We start from the raw sequence: 18888 nt of genomic DNA, 5'->3' as shown, positions 1-18888 counted from the left end.
CAAGCAAAGATTCAAGCAGAAGTTTTGAAGTACAATTTAATGGCAACAACATGCTTAATGCTAAAGTTATTTGGACAAATGTATTTATATAGTTTTAGTAAAAATTTCAACCTTGCTAAGATATGATTGATGGATCAGATTGTGTGAAGTAACATTTTAATCTTGATAAGGTATAAAAGGGGAGGCTGTTGTCCTTTACTTTAGAAGTTAGGATTACTGCTCCTGCGGAGGATAAACACCAACATGAACTGGTTAGACCGAATATCCTGCTTTCATGGTGTAATTTCTATGTAGTTCTAAGTTGGCTCAGAAGTTTGAACAGTAGAAATCAGAGGTGACAAGGGCAGGGGCTGAAAGTGGTAATTTTACCCCCCCCCCCCCACCATGGGTGGGAGAGGGTCGGCAGAGGGTTAAATCAATAAATAATGGAAACCCGACCCCAACCTGCCACTAAAGCGCCTATTTCCGGTTTAATCGCAGCAGGTTTGGGGGCGTCGAGTAACCTGCTCTGGAGAGGTGGATCCGTAATTATAATCATAGAATCATACAGCACAGAAGGAGGCCATTCGGCCCACCTTGCCTGTGTCGGCACTTTGAAAGAGCTATCAAATTAGTTCTACACCCCTGCTCTTTCCCCATAGCCCTGCAAATTTTTCCTTTTCAAGTATTTATTCAATTCCTTTTTTAAAGTTATTATTCAATCTGCTTCCACCACCCGTTCAGGCAGTGCATTCCAGATCATTACAGCTCGCTGCATAAAAAGAATTCTCCTCATTTCCCCTTTGGTTCTTTAGGTAATCACCTTAAATCTGTGCCCTCTGGTTACCAATCCTCCTGCCACAGGAAACAGTTTCTCCTTGTTTATTCTATCAAAATCCCTCAGAATTTTAACACCTCTTATTAAATCTCCCCTTAACCTTCCCTGCTCTAAGGTGAACAATCCCAGCTTCTCTAGTCTCTCAACACATAAAGAATGGGTCAATTGGGCGAGGTTGGGTGCCAACTAGCTCCTGGGAAACTCCCGGTGATGGTCACTCACTTCAGATGAGAAGGAGAGAAGAATGAGATGAACAACAAGAAAAGGAAATGTACTGGGGGCCCCAGAGAATAATAACATGTTAATGAGGCTCGGTTCCTCAGATTTTGGCAGCCATTTGAATTTAACGGCTGTGGGCTGGGTTTCCCAGGGTTTGGGAAACCTGGCAGCTAAAGGGAGGCAGGACGTACTGGCTGCATCAGGTAAGTGCTTTTTAGAGCACTGCTTGCAGGCCAGGAGGAGCAGGAGTGCTTCACCCCGGCCCCTCAAGCAAATCTTCTGCCTCAATCTGCTGACCCCCCGTGATCTCCCTTCCGTTGTGATCTACCTCCCTCCCCTGTGACCTGCCTCCCTCCCCCCATGATCTGCTGACCACCCGCCATTATGCCTCGATCTTTCCCTCCCTCCTTTCAGCTGCGCTCCAAACCCCCCACACCATGCCCCGATCTTTACCTCCCTCCCTCCTCTCTACTGCGCTCCAAACCCCCCACACCGTGCCCCAATCTCTCCCTCTCTCCCTCCTCGCTGCTGCGCTCCAAACCCCCCACACCATGTCCCAATCTCTCCCTCCCTCCCTCCTCGCTGCTGCGCTCCAAACCCCTCCAGACCATGCCCCAATCTCTCCCTCCCTCCCTCCTCGCTGCTGCGCTCCAAACCCCCCACACCATGTCCCAATCTCTCCCTCCCTCCCTCCTCGCTGCTGCGCTCCAAACCCCCACACCGTGCCCCGATCTCTCCCTCCCTCCCTCCTCTCTACTGTGCTCCGAACCCCCCCACACCATGTCCCAATCTCTCCCTCCCTCCCTCCTCGCTGCTGTATTCCGAACCCCCCACACCGTGCCCCGATCTCTCCCTCCCTCCCTCCTCTCTGCTGCGCTCTGAACCCCCCACACCGCGCCCCGACCTTTACCTCCCTCCCTCCTCGCTGCTGCGCTCCAAACCCCCCACACCGTGCCCCGATCTTTCCCTCCCTCCCTCCTCGCTGCTGCGCTCCGAACCCCCCACACCATGCCCCGATCTTTCCCTCCCTCCCTCCTCGCTGCTGCGCTCTGAACCCCCCACACCGCGCCCCGATCTTTCCCTCCCTCCCTCCTCGCTGCTGCGCTCCAAACCCCCCACACCGTGCCCCGATCTTTCCCTCCCTCCCTCCTCGCTGCTGCGCTCTGAACCCCCCACACCGCGCCCCGATCTTTCCCTCCCTCCCTCCTCGCTGCTGCGCTCCAAACCCCCCACACCGTGCCCCGATCTTTCCCTCCCTCCCTCCTCGCTGCTGCGCTCTGAACCCCCCACACCATGCCCCGATCTTTCCCTCCCTCCCTCCTCGCTGCTGCGCTCTGAACCCCCCACACCGCGCCCCGATCTTTCCCTCCCTCCCTCCTCGCTGCTGCGCTCCAAACCCCCCACACCGCGCCCCGATCTTTCCCTCCCTCCCTCCTCGCTGCTGCGCTCCAAACCCCCCACACCGTGCCCCGATCTTTCCCTCCCTCCCTCCTCGCTGCTGCGCTCCAAACCCCCCACACCGTGCCCCGATCTTTCCCTCCCTCCCTCCTCGCTGCTGCGCTCCAAACCCCCCACACCGCGCCCCGATCTTTCCCTCCCTCCCTCCTCTCTGCTGCGCTCCAAACCCCCCACACCGTGCCCCGATCTTTCCCTCCCTCCCTCCTCGCTGCTGCGCTCCAAACCCCCCACACCGTGCCCCGATCTTTCCCTCCCTCCCTCCTCTCTGCTGCGCTCCGAACCCCTCCACACCGCGCCCCGATCTTTCCCTCCCTCTCCCCTTGCTGCCACAAGCCGAGCCCCCAGGCCATGCCCCAATGGTTTCTGGTTGCCTGGGACTGTACCCAGCTGCGGTATTCTACCACAGGCTTTCCTGCCCAGCAGCTGACCAGCTTCTCAGTCTAGTCAGCTGCCGGGCGAAAAACGGAGAAAGAAAATGATAATGAGGTTCTGCCGTTACATTCGGCCTTCCCGGCATTTCCGGGTTTCCCGGCCGCATACACATGCCTCCGCTCCATAACAGTGGTATAAGTACATGCAAGGTGTTAGTTTGAAATTAGAAGAGTGCTGACATACCAGGGAAATAGTTTACAGCTGAATTTCTGGAGGAGATGCACAGAAGAGCTGGGGAATTCATCACCTTTGGCATCACAGCAAGGCGGCAACAAGATAAGGCCATCAAGTTTTATGAAATTGCTGACTTTCCCAAGGTCCAGGGTTTACCCACGTTACTTTGTGAGGTCCGGCACAAAACCCCTTAACAGGAAGGGCTTCCACTCCCTGAATGTGCATCTACCCAAATTAAATGGCACATGTCACCGCAAACATGTCTATGTCTTCCGGAAATCTTTCATCGTTTGCCAAGCCGACTACTTTTCCACCTCTCTCTCCTCCTTTAAGACCCTTGACAACATTCAAAGGATCCTATGTATCAAAGCAACATATGCTGGAAGTTGGCACGATACATTCATCCTTTGAAAATCGGCCCTCCTGAGCTCTTCAAAGGAGAAAATCATATCAACAGATGGCTTGTGATGATAAAGCCTATCCTCTGCTCCCATGGGTAATGATCCCACTAAGAGAGGCCTAAGCCACAGCAGAAGAGCACTACAATGAGGTACATGCCTCTACAAGATTGGTCATTGAGAAGACCAGACTTAAAGGGAAGCTTTCACTACCTGGATGCTCTGCAGTATGCTCCAGATTGTGTATCACACTTAGTCATAGCTTGCTGTACCCTGTACAACTTCAATGTACAAAAAATGCTGGGCTTTAACACTGCTGGTGAGGAGTCTCTCGCTTTACTGGAGGCAGAATTACATGGAGGAGAACATCATGATGACCTGCACTCAGAGCAGTTCTCTATTACTGCTGCACATCTCATCGCTGAAGTCTTCTATCACAGTTTATCTTTAATACCAAAACCATACTTCCATTTCCCCACTTTCAAATAAAGGTAAATTCCCTCAATCCAGCACCCATCCTAGAACATAGCAGATCAGCCCTCTTTGCCCCTACATGACCATGCCAATAATTGTCACCTGATTGAATAAATCAGCCCCAAATAAGTACACCCTTTCCTGTATGACTATAAATTCAATGAATAACAAAGAACAATGTCAATGAAAATTCTATTTTATTACAACAAAGTCCAAAGTGAACACAAGCCAATCAACCTTTCCTGAAAACCCTGCTTGCCTTAGGCGGCTACACATGTCTTTCTTTTATTTATTCTCATGCTTCTCCTAAGTGCAACCTGAAAGCCAGTATCACAAGAGGTGGTTGGCTGCTCTTGTTACACAAAAGGGTCATTGGACTGAAGTGGCCCTCCTCTCATGGCAGTTTGCTCCTGGCAGGGAGCTGCTGCTGGCTACATCTCTGAGGCTTGTTCCCGGGCAGGCTGGTGTTGCCTCCTACATTCCACTAGCAAGGGGAAAGGCCAGAGGCCTGGCATATGCTGCTGACCTAAGAGATGGCAGTATTAGGCAGGCTGATTCCAGCCATCACCATTCCACTGGGTCCTGGATCTGTGTTCCCATTGTTCAGCGGGATGGCTGGTCTAATGGTAGCTATCAAATCCCGAAAGCCGAGAGCAGGCAACACGTATCGTGGTAGCCTTGATCTGGAAGCTGGGATGTAGGGTGCTGTTGAGGCGAATAGCATAGCTGCATTTAAGGATAAGCCAAATGAGCACATGAAGGAGAATGGAATAGAAGGAGATATTGATAGGGTGAGATGAAGTAAATAGGGTTGGAGAAGTTTCGTGTGGAAACACCGAGGTAGAGCCAAATGGCCTGTTTCTGTGCTTTAAATTGTATGTAATTCTATTCTTTCCTCTAGTGTTACCAGAGCTGCAGTCTGTGCTTCCATAAAGTCACCGACTGGTCCCTGGAAGAAAAGGGAGAGTAGAGTGGCATGTGTGCCACCTTGCCTGCCCTGGTCAAGTCATTGAACTTCTTGCAGCAAAGATTTGCAGTCCTGAAGGGGGGGAGAGGGCTTGTCAGATTGGCACTCAGCACCAGTGCCACCTCCCCCCAAATGGCATGAATTACATTTTTAGATTTCCTGCCATGGACACCCAGCAGTCTGTGTCTCCTGAGATCCATGTCATCAAGGAAAGCTTGTAGATCAGACTCTGTGAAATTGTGGCACACCCGGGTCTCTTGTCAGGTGCCAGCTGCTCCTATGTTAGACATACTTGAAAAGTGGCACAAAAAGATTCATGGGATATCCAGTCAAGCTAACTGACATTCAACTGACTGAGCCTAGCGCTGTTCCTTACTTACCTGCTGCTCTCCAGCCTGATGCTGCAATCTTCAGCCAGAACTGGGTTAATAACGGCTGCACTCTAATTTACAGGCAACACAGCAAATTATTCCCATTGGGTTTTATGCCAATCGCTACACCAAGAGCTGACCCAGTAAATTCTCATGTAAATACCTCTCCAGACCATCAGCAGGTGCAACTCTTTTCCATCAGCGTAAAAGCACTGCAACTCCACATGGAAATTCAGGATATCATGCCCGAGTTTCATCAGGGACTCGGGCCCTTCCTCCCTCCATCAGGGACTCGGGCCCTTCCTCCCTCCATCAGGGACTCGGGCCCGTCCTCCCTCCATCAGGGACTCGAGCTCTTCCTCCCTCCATCAGGGACTCGGGCCCGCCCTCCCTCCATCAGGGACTCGGGCCTGCCCTCCCTTTGTCAGGATTTCAGGCCCTTCCTTCGTCAGGATCATTGGGAACTCGGGTTCATCCTTCATTTGTGTCTGAAAGCCTGATCCAATCTTCACATGGTAAAAAGATGCTGTCAGTGTCACACAGACAGAGTCTGGAACACACTCACTTTAATTATTCACAAGTACAGGTATGGGTTTTTTTCACTGGATTCTTCAAGTACAATTGATTGAATTCTTCTGTGGACATGGTCCACTCTTTACTATCAAGAGAGGTGTGAAATATTGGATACGGTAAACATAACGAGAGAGGAAGTGCTAGTGGGACTGGAATCCTTGAAAGTTGATAAGTCACCAGGGCCGGATGGATTGTTTCCTAGGCTATTGAAAGAAGCCAGGGAGGAAATAGCGGATGCTCTCAGGATCATTTTCCAATCCTCACTAGATACAGGGGAGGTACAGGAGGACTGGAAGACTACAAACGTAGTACCATTGTTAAAAAAGGATACGAGGGAAAGGCCGAACAATTATAGGCCAGTCAGTCTTACCTCGGTGGTGGGCAAACTATTAGAATCAATACTGAGAGATAGGATATCCTGTCACTTGGAAAGGCATGGTTTAATCAGGGATAGACAGCATGGATTTGTTCAGGGAAGGTCATGCCTTACAAATCTGATTAAATTCTTTGAGGAAGTGACAAGGAGGATTGATGAGGGTAGTGCAGTGGATGTTGTCTACATGGATTTTAGTAAGGCATTTGACAAGGTCCCACATGGCAGACTGGTCAGAAAGGTAAAAGCCCATGGGATACAGGGAAATGTGGCGAATTGGATCCAAAATTGGCTCAGTAACAGGAAACAAAGGGTAAAAATCGATGGATGTCTTTGAGAATGGAAATCTGTTTCCAGTGGTGTGCCACAGGGCTCAGTGTTGGGTCCCTTGCTGTTTGTGGTATGTATTAATGATGAGGACTTGAATGTAGGGGGCATGATTGGCAAATTTGCAGACGACACAAAAATTGGCCGTGTAGTTGATCGTGAAGAGGATAGCTGTAGACTCCAAGAAGAGATCAATGGGTTGGCAGAGTGAGCGGAAAAGTGGCAAATGGAGTTCAACTCAGAGAAGTGTGAGGTAATGCACTTAGGGAGGGCAAACAGTAAAAGGGAATACGCAGTAAACGGGAATATATTGAGAGGGGTAGAGGAAGTGAGAGACCTTGGAGTGCATGTGCACAGGTCCCTGAAGGTGGCAGTACAGGTAGATAAGGTTGTGAAGAAGGCATACGGAATGCTCCCTGTTATTAGCTGAGTTATAGAATACAAAAACAGGGATGTAATGATGGAACCGTATAAAATGCTGGTAAGGCCACAGCTGGAGTATTGTGCGCAGTTCTGGTCACCACATTACAGGAAGGACGTAATTGCTCTGGAGAGAGTGCAGAGAAGATTTATAAGAATGTTGCCAGGGCTTGAAATTTGCAGCTACGAGGAGAGATTGGATAGGCTGGGGTTGTTTTCCTTGGAGCAGAGGAGACTGAGGGGTGACTTGGTTGAGGTGTACAAAATTATGAGGGGCCCAGATAGAGTAGACAGGAAGTATCTGTTTCCACTAGCGGAGAGTTCAAGAACTAGAGGACATAGATTTAAACTGATTGGCGGAGGGATTAGAGGGGACATGAGGAAAAACTTTTTTACCCAGACAGAGGGTGGTGGGTGTATGGAATTCGCTGCCGGAATTGGTGGTAGAGGCAGGGACCCTCAACTCTTTTAAAAAGTACCTGGACCTCCACCTAAAGTGCTGTAAGCTGCAGGGCTACGGACTGGTGCTGGAAGGTGGGATTGGAATGGGCACCTGGTTGTTCTTCAAGCTGGCGCGGACACGATGGGCCGAATGGCCCCCTTCTGTGCTGTATCTTTTCTAAATATTAATCAGAATGAAAATAGAAACTATAGAAGCATTTAGTGAATGGCTGTATTTGTTACCAGTTAATCACTAAAGTGGAGCAGACAGTGCTCACCAACCCCATCAGTTCCTACCTGTTGTTGCACACAGAGTTTGAAGTCCTGTATCGGTTTGACCAACAGCCGTCTTTACAGACTGGGGGTTGACGTACGGCTAGACAGCCTGTGACGTGTGCAATGGTGTCCAGGTCACTCGCTGTTAACAAATCTGCAGGATACATACAACCATTATCAGTTCTAATCGCTGATAAATTAACATACTGCCAAAAGTAAACAATTGTCTCACGTTCTGTTATGACAGGAGTACTGACAGCTACAGTTGGTAAATTCCAGCCCCAATATTTTTTTGTTTCTGATTATAACCGTGTCCCCAAGTCCTGGTAGTGTAGCAGTTCAGATGTTCGCTGCACACCTTTTCCACATTGGAGAATAGGTGGAGCTGACACATACCATCTTGTCTGATATTAAAGTCTCAAACAGGATATCCACCCTCTCCTTCTGCTGCTGCTGAAAGAGGTTTGATGTGACAGCTTTCAGCAACAGCAAACCAGCTGCAGGGATCAGGGCAGGTATCTGAAATATGAAGGCAAGCCTTGAACTGAAGAAATCAGTAAAATATTTGGTGATTTGCCTGAGCTTGGACATTTACATAAACAAATTGGACTCGGGAATCAGAAGTACAATTTCCAAATTTGCAAAGACACCAAATTGAGGGGTGGAGCTAATACTGAAGTTGGTAATTCAAGATGTGAGGATTGCTGGCAGAATTCCCTGCCTGCCTGGGTGCACATTAGACTGTGGTTGAGTACATTAAAATACATTCATGGCAGCACCACCAGAGCAATTTAGGGTGGCTGAAGTCATACAACACAAAACAATGGCATCGGCCAAGAAGAGCAAACTGGTAAGAAGGTGTGGGCAGAAATTCCGAATCTGTTTCACAAGCTTGTTGAGAGGGTTTTGGACTGGTCCTGGGATTTCATGATTTCTCCATATGAATGAATTTTATTGGATGTACTAAATGTGAAAGAATGTCTTTCACTTGAGGAATGAGTGAGCCCAAACTGAGTGAAGCTGAAGTAAACAGAGCTATGGGTGCGTAAAGAGGACAAGCATTGTTTAGTTTGTACAATATGGCAAATGTAATTGTTCCTCTTGCTGCTCGTGCCACATTCACACCATCTCTGTTGGGCTCAGCTCAGTTCAGTATATGTTTCACTTGTCTGTGGCTGAAGCTGTTTCTAAACTGACCTGATGCATTGAGCGAACGTCTGTGGACTCGATGGACATTGTGTTGGATGAGGCTCAGTGCAGCTTCCATGTACTCTGCAGATCGCACCGCAATCCTGGTCTCTGCCATAGGATGCTTGAAGAAGCGCAGTAGGTCATTTGAATTCAAGGGCCTTTTGCTCAGCTTCTCTTTTTGGCTGGAAAAGGATAGGTTCATATTAGATGGAGTCATCAGTCAGGAATTCAGAAGTAGGCATGTTGGAACTGAGATGTAGTCATGCTCTGAAAATGGAGGAATTTTACTCCCCACCCACCCCCAATTCACCCGTTCTTGGGGGTTAAAATTTATCCCCATGTTGCAATAAACATTTCATTATATAGGAGCCCTGATACAAAGGATTACAAAGTCCACACACTGTTCATTATACAATTCCTTCTCTCTCATTTGCTATATGAGAGATCATGCTGTGTGCAAATCGACTTCATTGTTTACCAATCTGTAAGGATTTAGAAATTGACATCTTTACTGCTTATTTTACTGTCATGCCTTGCATACTTGAATTCACCTAGTTTAAACCTAAAAAGAACTGCTAATGCATCAAATGATTGCATTAACTGTCTAGGCTGTGACATCTTGGAGTAGAGTTTCCACTTTGGGCACAATCGGGAAATTGAGCTGGGTAGGTTCAAGTTTCTGATAAAATTCATTTGCTTAATCTCAAACATAAAATCTTCGATGAACCAGCACAATCGGGCAGCGTGATAGAACGTAATTGTTTACTTTTATTTCTTTCCATTAAAAAGTATTCCTTAATGTATTTAAGAGTGTTAACCTGGTGCAGTTTTATTAATACAACTGAAAATGGGTTTTTCACAAAAAAATAAACATTTTTAATAAGAGTGTCCAGTCTTCCACCTGTAAGTAACCTGATACTGAACCAGTATAAAACTGGTTTAAAAGTAGGTCCCTAAAGTTGAACAAACTGTGAGCAGGTGGACCTGTGGAGAACAGTACGGCTGGGTTTATTGTAACTGGTGTTATAATTTTATAATTTTAAGAAAATCAGCAACTTTCACTTAAAGTAAGTGAGACAGACAGGTCTGTATGGTAGCCTTAGTCAGTGACGTTGAGGTAGTTACTTACTTGTCTCTGGTCTCTTTATAGGCTTTGTTCACCAGTTCAATGGCTTCGTGTACAGCACTTTGTACGAACGGACTGCCCAGGTGTTTCTCATGATCTACAACAGAAACATAGCAGCTCTGAGCCACACAGTGCGCATCCTGAGAATTTGATATGGAATTTACCACTTGGACCAATTGAATCAAAACATGCCATTTCAAACCACAATCGTCAAAACTGCTCCCGCTACGCCAGGCGTAACTTCACCGGAAGAGCAGCAGAATCCTGCGGGAGCTTTCTATTTAAATCTATATAAAAACGCTTCATTGTGACAACGAATATTAATTAGAATAATGTGAAGAAAGAAACTGTTGAAGGCCTGGAATCACCCCACAGCGACGGGGCAGCATCTGATCGGCATTAAACTCGGACATGAGACATTACAGGAAAGATGTGATTGCACTAGAGAGGGTACAGAGAAGATTTACGAGGATGTTGCCAGGGCTGGAAAATTTTAGCTATGAGAAAAGGTTGGATAGGCTGGGGTTATTTTCTTTGAAACAAAGGAGGCTGAGGGGAGATCTAATTGAGGTATATAAAATTATGACGGGACTAGATAGAGTTGATAGGGTGGACCTATTTCCCTTAGCAGAGGGGTCAGTGACCAGGGGGCATGGATTTAAAGTAATTGGTAGAAGGATTAGAGGGGAGCTGAGGAGAATTTTTTTCACCCAGAGGGTGGTGGGGGTCTGGAACTCACTGACTGAAAGGGTGGTCGAAGCAGAAACCCTCAACTCATTTAAAAAGTACTTGGATGTGCTCTTGAAGTGCTGTAACCTACAGGGCTACTGACCAAGTGCTGGAAAGTGGGATTAAGCTGGATAGCTCTTTTTTGGCCAGCACGGACACGATGGGCCGAACGGCCTCCTTCTGTGCCATAACTGTCTATGATTTTATGATAGCGTTGTGATTCCAGATTATATAAGTTAATGTGACATAGAATTTATTAAATAGTTCTGCAGGGCAGAGGCAAAACACAAGTTTGTTCGAACATTTGTGTAAGCTCTGGGAGTGTCCATAAGCTTTCTTCAGCTATGATAGGAATTAGCTCAATCCATACCATAGGAACTTGCTCGACGGTACAAAGAAAGTAACTTGGGGAAACCTAATAAACAGTGTGGAACAGAGCACCCTGTACTGTGGGAGTCAACATCAATTTAGAATGTAATGTTTTTTTTCAACAAGAGAACAGTTCTATTTCTTTGAAGAAATTGAGGACTTACCTTATGGCATAACTGAAAAAAAACACTCATGGTACTTGAGCAAGGTTAGCGTTGCTCCTTGCACCTTCCTCTTTGAATTAAGTGGTGGATGTGAACATTTCAAACCACAATCTCACAGCAGTCAGACAACAAAACACAGTTTAATGTAACTTTGTAGTGAATATAACAGAAATATAAAAACATGCAAATGAGGAGCCTGAGACATAGAGGGAGAGATCATGAATCCAAAACACTAGGGGCTCTATTTTGAAAAAGAGGTATTATTGAGATATTTACAATTTTTCAACAAAACAGTGTTTGTGCACAATTTTTAAATAGACGATTTGGTACAATATGATTTTATTAGTGGGAATAACAGAAATCCAGGCAATCATTACTCACCTCCAATAATGATACTTTAATACTTTGCATGCAGCCATCAACTATTTAAAGTGGTATAAATTATGAAAGTTTAACTCCAGCTGTGGAGTTTGCAACATTTCTATATAACGATTCAGTGCCAAATTAGTAAAGCCTGTTTAACTCTGGTACATGATGGCTGCATAATTGAGAAATGGGATGACCTTTTTGGTTCAAAAGCCAGCTATGGAGGCAATAAACGTTCAATAGGCAACACATCGTATATCATGCGAATTTAGTGTTTGCTGTTACGAAGATCTAGAGCGAGATCTGGAAGAAGTTGCAAAACTTAAGATAGATCACCACAGTAAAATAAGAATGTTATCCATGTTGAATTTTATCTGCCACCTCTCTGCTGATTGACATAGCCCGTGTGGATCCCTTTGGGTTATTACATATCGGTTAGCATCATTGGCCACTGTACCCAATTCGGTGTCATTTGCAAACTGTAGAATTATTAGAAGAGCCTGCTTTGCTACAGTCCTCACAAACTCTCATGTGCTCATAGTCTCAAAAGCCAGAAATTTTTCCTTTATCATTGCTAATTTTCAATTCAGCTAATTTACCAATAATTTCATTATCTCCAGTCTTCTTAAAACCCTCAGACATGAAACTTTAGCAAATCTTTCTGTAAATTCTATTCATTGGACATCCCTTTTCTATTATTTCAAAGATTCCAACAGATTCGTGTAGCATGGCCTATACAACCATTAGAACCAGAACTGTGATTCCCCACTCTCTGGATGGGCATTCCATTAAATAAAACCTAATTCAAAGCCTTGGTTCCTTTTTAAATATCAATGTTGCAAGGCTGTGCTCCAGTACTCGAGTGCTGTGATTTTCTTCACACCCCATGATTACTACCCACTGCAGAGATTACTAACTCAGTTTGACTAAATATGGAATTTATCCATTGTCCTCATTCAAGAAGAGTGGTCCAAAGGATTAATGCATCACACTTTTCAGGACCTGAATTAGATGGTAGTTCTAATCAGCATTAACCCTTTAAGGACATATCTTGACTTTATTATTACATCTAATTTCACATGTAGCAACAAGAGATTCTTCAGGTCTCTCGTGTTGCTTTCTCCCATTCTCCTTTCTATTGCCCCTTTTCGCCAAATGAGACAGATTTGAGGAATGTCAGTCTCTCCTACTTTGTGAGATTACCTGAGACAGACTGGTGGAATTGGGTTCAATCTCTCCTACTCTGTGAGATTACGTGAGACAGACTAGTGGAATTGGGTTCAATCTCTCCTACTCTGTGAGATTACGTGAGACAGACTAGTGAAATTGGGTTCAATCTCTCCTACTTTGTGAGATTACGTGAGATAGACTGGTGGAATTGGGTTCAATCTCTCCTACTCTGTGAGATTACATGAGATAGACTGGTGGAATTGGGTTCAATCTCTCCTACTCTGTGAGATTACATGAGATAGACTGGTGGAATTGGGTTCAATCTCTCCTACTCTGTGAGATTACATGAGACAGACTGGTGGAATTGGGTTCAATCTCTCCTACTCTGTGAGATTACGTGAGACAGACTGGTGGAATTGGGTTCAATCTCTCCTACTCTGTGAGATTACGTGAGACAGACTGGTGGAATTGGGTTCAATCTCTCCTACTCTGAGATTACGTGAGACAGACTAGTGGAATTGGGTTCAATCTCTCCTACTCTGTGAGATTACATGAGATAGACTGGTGGAATTGGGTTCAATCTCTCATGCTCTCACATTACATGAGACAGAGTAGAGGAGTTGGGTTCAGTCTCTTACCCGTTGGAAGTCCGTCCATCTGAGGTAGGAAAAGCCCAGCGAGGAACACACCCAGGAACCACACTGGCACCATTCTGAAAGAAACACATTCAGTACAGAAGTCAGGGACGAGGCTGACAGTTCAGAGATGGTGCTGGTAATAATTAAATTCAGTTTAAATGAGTTGAGATGGGAATGAACTGAAATAATTCTTTGACTCTGAGCTTCATAATATCAACAGCAAAATGTTAGTAAGTCACTGAATGAACTTTTGCATTGACTCATTTGATCTGTGAAAACTTGATCTGTGCTATATATCAATATTCATTAGTTGAAATTAATAGAAAAATATTTTTCTAAATGCCATAAACATAGTTTACACATATATACAGATGCACACAAAAATTTGGTTTGCTTTGCATGTCTTGTTATCCGTAGATTGGATATTCTCACTGTAAAATTACCCCTCATCTTAAATGCACTTTCAAAAAGGAATAGGATAAATACCTGAAGGGAAAAAATTTGCAGGGCTACGGGGAAAGAGCAGGGGAATGGGACTAACTGGATTGCTCTTACAAAGAGCCGGCATGGGCTCGATGGATCGAATGGCCTCCTTCTATGCTATAACCATTCTACACAAGTTCACGGTTCAAATAAGTGGTCCTCACAAGGATCAAATAATGAACAAAACTAGATTTGCATCAATAGTAAAATATGTGCAATAACTATCAGACAGCTTCACTTACGTAAATAACCCCAAAGCCTGAGGTCTAGAAGCCTTGGGATCTCTGAATCATTCTGCAAGATAGTTTCTGAAACTCTGCCTTAAAAATAATTCATGGGATCCCAATATTTGCATAGAATGTTTGAATTTCAAGTTAATCTAGTTAAATAATGGGTGGAATAAAGATTCGATAATTGTTTCCTTATTGTGCATTTTTTTTGCAATTTGCTGACTATGATACTTCCAGCTCTTATTGCTGTAGACACAAAGCACTTGCTGAATGGTAATAATTTCAGAATGAATATTAACTGTTTCACCACCACGTCCAGTAACTCAGTAAAGTTCCTTAGTATGTCATTGTTCTGAAGCCAACTTCACGTTACATGTTTTTAAGGTGTTTTATTGGTTTACAATCTTCCACGCTACGATTTGGCATATTATCCAATGGCACTGTCCATGTGTATTTTACTGTTGACTCAAATTTGGTCTTGTTCTTTATTTGATCCTTGTGAAGACATTGGGTCCATTACTTTAACCCTGTTTAAGATTAGGGGAAGTTTTACATTGAGGATATCCCACGCAAACCAAATCATAGAATGTTGGGCTAGAAATTGGGCCGTGTAGCGCCCGTTGTTTTGGGGCTACGCGGCCTCTCGAAGTGCCAAGATGTCGTCTTGGCTACACATGCCGTTTCCAGCGTGACGTGCTCCAGTTGCTATCTTGGTATAAGTATTAGCACATGAGCAAATACTGAAAGCCAGCAGCATGTAAAGTAGGAAGAAAATGCGTACAATCAGTGTGCAATGTTGATGTAAAGTGATAGACGCCATTTTGGAACTTAACGCTCAACTCAACGCACTGTCTTAACCACACACACCTGAATATGTCTTAGACGGCCTGGTGGACCCCCCCCACACCATGCAGGTGTTGCAAGTTAGTTGCTGGATTATTGCTTCTGGCTGCTGGTGGAATAGGGAGTGTTTTTTGAAGCTCCCTATACTTACTGAGAGTTGCTAGAGTGGTTTGGCTGGTGCAGCCTTACAGTTCCTGGCAATCATGGATGGTTTCCAGTGCTCCCACTGGGCATTGAGCACGACTGGGAGCATGCAGAGAGGTCACGCACAGCAGGTCAAGCTGCGAGGAGGGGGAGGAGGAGGAAGTGCAGGGTTCTGATCAGGAGGCCGTATCCAATGACGGCCTTCCGGGACCAATGCTAGTACCTCAACGTGAGCGAGGAGCATTGCATCCGACGGCTGAGGTTCAACAAGGAAGCCGTGACGGAGATCTGTCAGCTGTTGCAGCCACAACTACGGCCTCAGAGCAGGGCAAGGACAGCATTGCCCGTGGCTGCGAAGGTAACCGTGGCACTGAACTTCTACTTCCCAAGATCATTTCAGGCCTGTGCTGACAACATATGCAACATCTCGCAGTATGCAGTGCACTGCTGCATAAAGGAGGTCACGGATGCACTGTGCGAGATGAGGAACAGGTCAATCACGTTCCCTCTTGAAAGGGACAAGCAGAACGAGCGAGCGTGGGGGTTCACACGCATTGCTGGCTTCCCCATGGTGCTGGGTACCGCTGCACGCACATTGCCCTGTGTGCCCCGCATGTCAACTTGGCCGTCGTCGTCAACCAAAAGGGCTTCCACTCCCTGAACATGCAGCTGGTGTGCGACCACACTCATTGAATCATGGATGTCGATGCCCGCTACCCTGGAGCAGTCACAACGCCTTTGTCATGCAGCAGTCCAATGTGCCAGCTATCTTTCACCCGGCTCGGCAGGACAAAGGCTGGTTACTGGGCGACAAGGGCTATCCTCTCACGCGGTGGCTCATGACTCCGGTCAGGAGCTCACGCACATGTGCACAGCAGGCCTACAATGAGTGCCATTCTGCCGCATCCAACGTTGCGGAGCATACCATAGGCCTCCTGAAACAACGCTTCTGCTGCCTGGACCGTTCTGGAGGAGCCCACCACTACTCCGCTGAGAGGGTAGGAAGATTCGTGGTGATATGCTGCACGCTGCACAACCTCGCCATCATGAGGGACCTTTCCACCGATGATCGGAGAAGATCCTGAGCCAGGGGTGGAGGAGGAGGAGGAAGAGGCTGAGGAGGAAGAGGCTGAGGATGAGGAGGGGGAGGAGCCAGAATGGAAGTAGAGGAAGACGCAAGGGTGCAACAGGAAACACACGGCTTGTTTACAAGGGCTCTGCGAGCTCGCCTGATCCGTGCCCGCTATCAATAATGTGAACTACATCCCCCAATTCATCAACAATCCTACACTACCCACCTGTCCGCTTCCACATGACCATCAAATCGCCCTCCATCTGATTGCACATTGCTTTCCCCCTCAGCACATCGCATAAGTAAAAACCACCACCAAATGCAAATTCAAAGTCACATTTATCAATTAACAAATAAAAATATGGAAACAGAACAGGTCTATTTACCCTTGTGCATTCCCTTAGTGCCTGTTGTTCGTGTGCCTTTAACTATCCTAGTGCTCCTACGAGGTGCATCCCAAGTGGCTGTAGCATGGGTGGTGGAGGGCTGCTGGCCTACAATGGAGACGTGTGCAGATGGCCTTGGAGGACGACCGCGAGCAGCTCTGGGGCGGGAGGGCCCGGCTTCAGACTGTATCATCATGGCATGGGCTGCAGCAGTCTGGCCTGGCTGGCTGATAGGCAACAACAAGGGCACTGGCGGAGTGGCAGGGGTGGGAGCAGGAATGCTGTATCCTGAGAGAGGACAGCAGGTCCGACTGCTATGGCGCCACTGCCACTCTCCCGGGGCGGTGCCTCAGTAATCCTGGTGATCAGCCGGAGAACGGATTGCTGGACTGCTGTGAGGCCCTGGAAGTCCCGTTCCACGTTGGTCCCCAGAGCCACAATAGCAACAGTCTGAGCTTCCATTGCAGCAGTCTGAGCTTCCATTGCAGCAGTCTGAGCTTCCATTGCAGCAGTCTGAACTTCCATTGCAGCAGTCTGAGCTTCCACTGCAGCAGTCTGAACTTCCATTGCAGCAGTCTGAGCTTCCATTGCAGCAGTCTGAACTTCCATTGCAGCAGTCTGAACTTCCATTGCAGCAGTCTGAGCTTCCATTGCAGCAGTCTGAGCTTCCATTGCAGCAGTCTGAACTTCCATTGCAGCAGTCTGAGCTTCCATTGCAGCAGTCTGAGCTTCCATTGCAGCAGTCTGAGCTTCCATTGCAGCAGTCTGAGCTGCAACCGTAGCTTGCAGACCTTTGATGATATCGGTCTGTGCTGCAATGGCAGCTGCGACATCGGCCATGAGGCGCTGCGTCATGATGGGTTCCACAGGTGTGCTGATGGAGGTGACCACCCGTTCCATGTTGGAAATGATGGGCTCCAAGTTCTGCGCAAAACCCTGTGCCAAGTTGGAGCTGGACTCCTCCATGCCTCTTGTCATTCTTCGCAGGCTTTCTTGCAGGCTTTCCAGTGCACCAAACATTTATTGGTGTATGCCCATCAGCCGTCTTCTGTAGCCTGGCCCATTGATGTCCTCATCTGACTCCTCTGCAGCAGAACTAGTGAGTGACCTCGCCCTCCGGTGAGCTGGCACCTGTAGTGCCCACCCCTCACCCTGGCTCCTGCGCACTTGTGCCCTGTGTCTCACCACGTGCAGATTCCCTCCTCTAACCTAGCTTCTAAAGGACGCGCAGTGTCAGTCTCTGAGCTGGTGGATTCGAGTGTCAGATCGAGTGACTGTGTGCCTTTAGTGTCCCCCTCCTCCTCCTCCTCTTCCTCGGACGGTACTGCCACGTGTTCTTGGATGTCTGCAATGACAAGGGGAAACAGGTTGAGTTGTGGAGTGGGGAGAGGAGCAAGCATGAAGTGCGTGCTGACAGCATCTGCACCATGTAGTCAGAAAAAATTATGGGAAGAGGGAGACGTGGGAAACGAGAAGGAGCATTAGATATGCACAGACCCCCTTCATCGGGACCTCCAGCGCGGCATGTCATCATGGGTGCAGTGACGGTCCGCCCAATGATTCGCAGCACAGTCTCCTCCAGTGGGGTGAGGACATGGTGTAGGTGTGCCTGTCCTCCCTCAGGTCTCTCCTGCTGCTGGTTGATATGTGCCACCTTCTCCTTGCAGCGCTACCCGCACTGCTGAGAGGCTGCACGGAGCTATTATGCTAATTAGCAGACAGCGCCAAGTTCACGTGCTGCCTGTGCAGGGGCCATCGGGCACGGGTTAATAGCGGATCGCGCTACTCATGCCCAATAATAGGGCTTATCCAATTTAACCCCTATAGAATCTTGCAGCGCAAAAGGAGGCCATTTGGCCTGTTGTGCCTGTGCTGGCTGTTTGACAAAACTGTTCAATTTAGTGCCACACCTCAGCCTTTTCCCCATAATTAGACCTCTTCAAGTACATGCTCAATTGCCTTTTGAAAGTTCCTATGGAATCTGCTTCCACCATCCTTTCAAGTAATGCTTTCCAGATCTTAACAGACCTCTGTATGAAAAAGTTTCTCCTCATTTCCCCTCTGGTTCTTTTGCCAATTATTTTAAATCTATGACCTTTGGTTACTGGTCCACTTGCCAGAGGAATCAGTTTCTCCCTTCTTGCTCTATCAAAACCCCTCATTATTTTGAATGCCTCTATTAGGTCTCTGTTCTGAGGAGAACAATTCCAGCTTCTCCAACCTCTCCACATAACTGAAGTCCCTCATCCCTGGTGAC

At 47.0% G+C, this 18888-nt stretch overlaps 1 protein-coding gene across 1 annotated transcript in view; it reads right to left on the bottom strand.

Moving 5' to 3' along the window:
* The window catches only part of LOC137344881 (eosinophil peroxidase-like), a 53852-nt gene extending 40321 nt beyond the window's left edge, over window positions 1-13531 (bottom strand). The window contains exons 1-4 of the mRNA XM_068008125.1: window positions 13474-13531; window positions 10041-10134; window positions 8918-9093; window positions 7742-7874 (exon numbers count right to left, since the gene is read on the bottom strand). Of these exons, the coding sequence (XP_067864226.1) occupies window positions 7742-7874; window positions 8918-9093; window positions 10041-10134; window positions 13474-13492 (422 nt within the window). The 5' untranslated portion in view covers window positions 13493-13531. The remainder of the gene's footprint in view (window positions 1-7741; window positions 7875-8917; window positions 9094-10040; window positions 10135-13473) is intronic.
* Window positions 13532-18888: the final 5357 nt, after the last annotated feature.

Source organism: Heptranchias perlo, chromosome 28, assembly GCF_035084215.1.
Source record: "Heptranchias perlo isolate sHepPer1 chromosome 28, sHepPer1.hap1, whole genome shotgun sequence".
In the NCBI taxonomy this organism is placed as follows: domain Eukaryota; kingdom Metazoa; phylum Chordata; class Chondrichthyes; order Hexanchiformes; family Hexanchidae; genus Heptranchias; species Heptranchias perlo.
This window is presented reverse-complemented; position numbering and strand designations above follow the sequence as displayed.